This window comes from Lutjanus erythropterus, chromosome 4 (assembly GCF_056507025.1).
Source record: "Lutjanus erythropterus isolate fLutEry1 chromosome 4, fLutEry1.hap2, whole genome shotgun sequence".
Taxonomy (NCBI): domain Eukaryota; kingdom Metazoa; phylum Chordata; class Actinopteri; order Lutjaniformes; family Lutjanidae; genus Lutjanus; species Lutjanus erythropterus.
Window position 1 is genome coordinate 22983704 of NC_139320.1, and position 7641 is coordinate 22991344.

General features: G+C 35.8%; 1 protein-coding gene across 1 annotated transcript in view; it reads left to right on the forward strand.

Annotated features, from left to right (window-relative positions):
• nbeab (neurobeachin b) overlaps positions 1-1501 on the forward strand; it is a 364245-nt gene extending 362744 nt beyond the window's left edge. The window contains exon 56 of the mRNA XM_084717359.1: positions 146-1501. Within this exon, the coding sequence (XP_084573485.1) occupies positions 146-236 (91 nt within the window). The 3' untranslated portion in view covers positions 237-1501. The remainder of the gene's footprint in view (positions 1-145) is intronic.
• The last annotated feature ends 6140 nt before the right edge of the window (positions 1502-7641 follow it).

Here is a 7641-nt window from a genome sequence, read left to right on the forward strand (position 1 = left end):
TGAAATATGAGCACAATCATTGAAGAATATTTAGGTTAAATGTGTAGTTTTGGTTTAATTGTGATTTTTTGTAATTTTTCCACTTTTTTCTAAGTCTCTAATCTGTCTATTGACACTGAGATTTCATGGTTTTGTTGCTCTTCAGGACTTTGATCACGGGCATGGTCTCTGGCAGTATTGTGGCATTTAACATCGACTTCAACCGATGGCACTACGAGCATCAGAACAGGTACTGAGTGGAGACAGATCAATGCAGCAGGAGGCAAAACATACTTACCAACTAGTGGCCGAGCTGTGCTGCAGAAGATCCACAGAGCGTGGAGGACATCCAGTGGGCTGGAGAACATCAGCTTGGCGAACACTAATAAAGAACAACTTGGACTTACATGTGTTCATCTGGCCTCTGAGGCGAACCTGTTGCTGAACACATCTGGACACATTTTCTGTTGGTTTTCAGGTCTTACCTGAACACCAGCTGATGCAATTCCTCAGCTGAGTCGAGCAGATCTGTTGTTCTGGGCAAGGAGAGACTGAGCTCAACCTAAGTTAATAAAACATACTTAATGTAAGCTGTTAAGTTCCTGTTTCAAACTGTGAAAATGCAAAACAAAATTAATCCTCTGTTAGGAACATTTATACAACATTTGTATGGCAGATACATATCTCACTTGGAACACTTTTCTAGGAAAAAAATAAAGTTAACTTGTAAATATGGACAGTGTAAAGTGTTTCTTCCCTGTAAAGGCTGACATAAAGATCTAAATGCTGTTAGACTAGCCACCATGTCACCAACATTTCCATCATGCAAGCCGCCATGTGTAAATGTTCAAAATGTGTTCATGGCATTTCAGATATTAGTTGGTTAGTAATACATGTATATGGCCATTGTTTGCTCATTGTTAAACAGTGGTCAAATGTATGTGTACGTGAAAAGACAATGTTCATGTTACTTTGTTGTGTTTGATCGTCTATATGGAAGAAAAGTCAAATTCAGTGTGAGCTTAGTCCTTTGTGAAATATTTGTTTTTGATCATGATGTCAGCAAAAAAGGATAATACTTCCGTATTTATTTTAAATCAAGACCATTTTGGTTAGTGATGGTAAAGAATTAAAATGATTTTCTGTAATGATGGGACATTTGGAACAGCAGATATCAGTCTTTTGTTTGTTTTGTTTCGGTTTCTTCCAAAAGCATATACAGAGGATTAAATACCATATTTGTTGGTTAGTATGTCATGACTGTTAAGGTGTTTGTGGTAAAGCTGTGAGACATTTTGTAAAACAAAGCATCATTTTAAAGACATTCTACAACTGTTGGCACTGCCAACATTACAATTACTCAGTTTTTCATTTTGACTTTTTTTTTTTTTTTTTTTGCACAAAATGTTTGCTTGTCTATTTTCAATCTGTGAATTCATGAACACTAGTTCATGCTGTAACACGAGGCATCAGTAAGCAATATTATGACTTGGTTGCTGAAAAGGTCTAAGGAAAGTTTACAGCAGTGTGACAAAATGATCCAATGACGAACAGGATTGTCTTCCAAAAATGACTATTGGTAGTCTATTTTTGGTGACATGAAAGCTACTGTGTTCGCATTTAATTGCAGAAACAAGAAGGCTGTCGCTGTGAGCTGACAATTTGAAATGAACAAAAATATGCAAATAGATTTTGAGTTTGCATTCTAATTTTCTAGTGGTGCTACAAAACACCACCCTACCCAAAGCTGAAGTTTTTGCATGCTATGAGCTACTGAAGGCGTTGGGTTTACTTTGCTTTCCTGTGAAATCACTTTCATTATTGTGAATTTAAAATTTGTTTGACCAAAATCATTTTCCTAATATGTTAGATTTAGGCAGTGCATTTTGATTTAATGTAATGTTTTAAGATGCTATGATTTATATATTTTAGTTTTGCTAACTGTTTTGCATATGTTTGAAGCTTATGTGATTATATCAGAATTGATAACTGTAAATTCAGCTGCTTTCATTATTTTTGTTTTTTTAATAAAACTGAAAAACAAAAAAGTGTCAGTAGTATTTCTTGACATTTTACTCATGTATGTGTTTATAGACTGTAGTGTTAAAACAGTAAATTAGTTGTGAACTATTAAAATTGTTGTCAGCTATTAAAATAATTGCTAACTGTTTTGATAATTGATTCATAATAAAACTCAATTCAAGCAATTTTTTTAAAGAAAAAAAGGCAAAATTCTCTGATTCTAGCTTCTTAAAAGTTTTCTCGTTTCTTTAGTCCTCTGTGACAGTAAAATTAATGTAGTTGAGTTGTAGACATAAGACATTTAAGGGTGTCACTTTGGGCTTTGAGAAACACTGACCGACATTTTTCACGATTTTTCAGACCATAAAACTAATTGATTGATCAATAAAATAACTGAGAGATTAATCAATGATATTCATTTTCCACAGAGAGATTTCATAATCCATTAATAAACTATGTGAATAAACTATGTAAACAGTTTACCCTGCTTGGAACTATGACCTTTCCTATCTATGATGCACATTTGTGTGTGTGTGTGTCTTTTGTGTTTGTTTTTATGTGATCCGTTTGTTGTGAATGTTCTTGTTAGTTTTATTTTGCTACCTTCCAGTATCTTTTTTGCACATAGTTGTAACTTAGGATGCCAATCTATGTTAATGTTTCGTATAATAAATGGAAATAAATCTATGAATGAAAGAAAAAAGTGCTAAAAATTAAATAATCATCAGATAGACTGCAAACATTCATACATGTATACCATGATAAAGTTTGTATAACTAAAGCTCAGTAAATGCATGCTTTAAAGGAGTACTGAAGGTGGAATTTTATTGAAGACATTATAAGCTTGTGTTTGATTATACTGCCACCTGCTGGTGTAATTTGCTGCTGCAGATTTAGTAGGACCACATCACACTGACTTGCAAAAACAGTCACATTCTGACTCATGGTAAATGACCAACTCAGAAATTAATTAAATCCTTTTTATTTCCAGGTTTGGTTTCTTTGCAGAGTACATTGTTGGAAGTTAACCATAACAATATTTTTTTTTTCTCATGAATTGAAAAGAAGGGTATTACTAGTTTTTGTTCTCATTTAGATTGTTTTATAACATCCTTACATTAATGGAATATGGATGAATATAATACAGCATTCACATTCTCCATCTGGTTCCGCATAACACTGACATTCCCAGTTGTCTTTGAGTACCAGTTTGTCAAACTGTATATGATTAAACGTCACATGTTTTTCAGATGATGAAAAACTGTCTTGAAAGCAAGAACATTCCCAAAAAGTCACTATTACAACTCAGTTTCTTTGTGCTTTTTGGTTCACTCCCTTCTAGTCAAAAACTTAAAAGCCCTTTAACAACAAAATCAGTGGTGTGATGTTACATTTCGGTTAAAATGCGTATATACAAGTCTTAACTCAGCTGTGGTGTGACTATAGTCTGTCTTAACTGAACTGCATTCACCAAGACAGCACGTACAATGACAACAGAAATGAGTTCATATCTGACAGGCGTATATCAAACAGTAGAGGACCAGAACAACTGATTTAGGATGCATATTAGTACACATGCAGGTTACAGTCTGTGATGAAGGGAAGATGACATTCATATCCATGAATATTTGGTCTCCGGTGAACCAATTAATGAAGTGTTCAAAGGACATACAGTACATACAGTCTAGTAGCCAGACTTCTTAGTCATGTTGATCTGAATATTTAAAAAAAGTCCAAAAAAGTGTCAACTGAATGAACAAATATTAAAGTAACTAATTTTACTGGAAGCACTGTTTACCAACTTGTTTCTTATTTAAGAGTGTGAAAAATGTTACACAAGAGCTAATTGCCCCCGTTTGATAGAGAAGTGTGTCAGTTGGCTGCCAATAACACCCGCAACAGATCCATTCTCACTCATTCCAGCATTTTGAAGGACAAATTTAAAAATACTGTGCTCAATGGGCAGTACACCTAATTGCACTTAAATCCATATGTGCCGAGGCAAGGCTTTAAAACATGCACTTACTACCAACTACACAGCACTGACATTCATCTGCACCACCACTGAATTACAAGCACTCACGGACGTGTGACAAAACTACTGTTCCTATAATCACGCTCAAGCACACAGGTGAGCTGGACCATCAACAGTCAAACATTAGCGCCCTCAATTCTCCTAAAGAGGCAAGCTACTGTGTGGCAGGACAAGATTTGTCCCCCACAAATACATCTGATCAGTACAGATAATGCTTATGGTACAATATAGCAGCATGTCTTTTCATTTTAAGTCCTCTGAAACAGTGTGTCTAAGGTTTATGCACCAGGGGCCTCACTACAAAAACTTCCTTACTCTGAAATCATATCTCATCTTGATATAGGATGACTTTTAGGATTTTTGGTATTACATGTCTCCTAACTGCATCTAAGAAAAAAAAAATCCAGTTTTATCTTACGATAGGAATTCAGCTATTACAGAACTATCCTGACTGAAGAGTTTCCAAAGTTAGGAATCCTATAACCCAAATTCCAAAAAGTTAGGACTGTGTGTAAAATACTCATAAAAACAGAATGCAATGATTTGCAAACCCGATTCAACCTCTAATCAGCTGAATATGATGCCTGCAATATGTTCCAAAAAATTGGGACTGGGGCAAGAAAAGACTGAAAATTGCAGACAGCTCAAAAAACACCTGTTGAGAACACTCCACAGGTAAACAGGTTAATTTGTAGCAAGTGACAGTATAATATGCAGTGAAAGGAGCATCCCTGAAAGGCCCGGTCATTCACAAGCAAGGATGGGGTCAGGTTCACCACTTTGTGCTTAACTGCATTAGCAAATAGGCAGTTTAAGAATATTTCTCAACACAAAAGTTCAAAGAATTATTAAGGGTTTCACCATCTACAATCCATAATAGCATTAAAAGATTCAGAGAATCTGGAAATATAGCTGCACATAAGGGACAAGGACCAAAATCAGCACCTACTACCAGTGGCCTCTGGCCCCTCTGTCACTGCATTATGAGCAGTCATGTTTATATAAAAGATATGACTACAACGGTTCCAGAAACACTTCTGAAAATTGCTGCTTTTACAAATACAAGTTAAGACTCTACCATGCCAAGTGAAAGATATATCAACAACGTCCAGAAACACTACCAACTCCTGTGGGGCCCTGAGCTCATCTGAGACGAACTGATGCGAAGTGGAAAAGTGTGCTGTGGTCTGATGAGCATGGCTAACTGTCACACCTGTGAGGGCCCCATTGAAGCTGAAAGATAACTCCAGGTTTTGGAGCATATTTTGCTGCCATCCAAAAGATGAATGCTGAGACACATTCTGCACATTACAACAGCGTGACTTTATAGTAAAAGAGTTCAGCTACTACACTGGAACGCTGACAGCCCAAACCTGTCTCCTATTAAAATATCTGGTGCATTATGAAGCGCAAAATAGGACAATGGAGACCTTGGACCTTTGAGCACCTGAAATCTTATATCAAAACAAGAATGGGAAAAATTTTTGCTTTCAAAACTTCACGATTAGTATCCACAGTTCCCAAAGCTTACCAAGTGTTGTTAAAAGGAGAGATGATGTATCACAATGGTAAACATGCCTCTGACCCAACTTTTTTGGAACATGAACAGGCGATAAAATCAGAATGAGCATATATTTACAAAAAACAAAGTTTATCAGTTCAAACATTTAATATCTCGTCTTTGTACTATTTTCAACTGATTACAGGTTGAATAATATTTGCAAATCACTGCATGAAATTCTTGTGTTTTACACAGTGGCCCTAGTCTTTTGGAATCGGGGTTCTAAGTTAGGATGGTATGGACCTTGTCCTAAATTCAATATAACTGTTAAAAATGGCAGCACTGCTGTTGTTAGGCAGTAACAATGAAGAGAGGGAATAACATGAATGCAGAAATATTATGACTGATTCAACTTGTATGATGACACTTTAATTTTCCCTCACAATGTTTAATGGGTGATCAATAAATCGACTGCCAAGACAATTAATTTATATTTTTTTCATCGTCCTGTGTCCGTTCAAATCCTTATCCTGGGCCAATAATTGGCAAACTTCCCAAAAAGGTGGGGTTTCCTTTCCTCCACCAACAGTCTTTATATCTCCTACTCATCAAATCTAACATTGAACGCACATCTATTCTGGTACATTCACAAGCAAGCTAGTCAGTGACAAGTGAAGTGAGACAGCTGTTGTCAAGGATACAGGCAGCACATTCTACAGACAGATACAGGCATGACAGGACAAGCGCTGACTGAAGAGTCAATTTTAGGTGAGATAGGATAGGACACAGCCACGAGTTTAGGAATTGCTCCTCAAATAGGAATATTGGAATTCACCTGTCTTAGACACTTAAGATAGGACAACCTTTTTTTCTGTAATGAGGCCCCAGAATCTTAAGTACCACAACAGAGTAATCTTAATGTCATACAGTGCACCAGAGAGGTGACTGTTACTGTTGCATTGAATGAGTTATTGTCAAAGATTTTTTAAATCAGTGTACGTGATGGGTACAGAAAATGTCATATCACAAAATCATGAAATTTAACAGTGACACCCAACTTGCAGCCCCACCAAAGAGGATGACAGGTGACCCTCTGATAATTTTTCTAAATTCACAATCAAAGTACAGGGTGTCTCATAAAGTCTCTTTACAATTTAACACATTTATTACAAAAGCAAATGAATAGACAAATCTGTGAAAATTACTACTAAATGAAAAGTAGATATTCAAGGTTTTTTTTTGCTTCATTTAATACACTTCTATATGGGCACCATTAGGTGCATGAAGCACATCAAGACGGTACTCAATTTCTTGCCATGTTCCCTGTAGCATCGCCTCATCAATGGTAGCAATGGCATCAGTGATCTTTTGCTTCATGTGTGAAGCATGAATGTGATTTAAAACTTTGACAACCACAGAGTACATAGAACAAATGTGATTAACATATCTCATCAATTGCTTTTGTAATACATTTTTTAAATTGTAAAGAGACTTTGTGGACACCTGTAAACTGACACTGTTTTTCTAGGTATGCCAGGTTTGTGTGATATCAGGTTGTAGTTATTAAATGCATCTGATTTATCTTTAAATCTTCACACCAAGTCAATTTAGTTGATAAGTCAGTTAATGTAAAATAAAGTAAAGCAAATAAAGAATTAAGATGAGTAATGAGCCTTTATTGTTTACTCATTTTATTTTATAAATATCAATCTCTGTTTATTAACTAGCCCTCAGCATCCTGTCATTTAGCAAAAGTGACCCCAAGGCAAAGCAAGTTGAGTGTCCCTGATTCGGAAGCTAAAGTCTGATTATTTTGCATTTACATTTCCCATTAAAAAGCTAAGTGCTTTGTGAAGCAGGTTGTCTTTCCTGCAGTATACAATATTAACCAATAGAGGGCACTAGAGTACCATAATGAATCAGTGCTTGTTGTGCAGAAATAAGGCTTAAACAGTTTGGTGGATTTTTTGGAAAGAAAAGGGAAAATATAGTAAAAATCACTACATGCTTTTAAGGGGTATTCTTTGATCCAGAGACAAACATGCCCCTGATTCTGATCAATGGATTTTGTAATTAAAATAAAAGTATTATGACTGGGAAATAG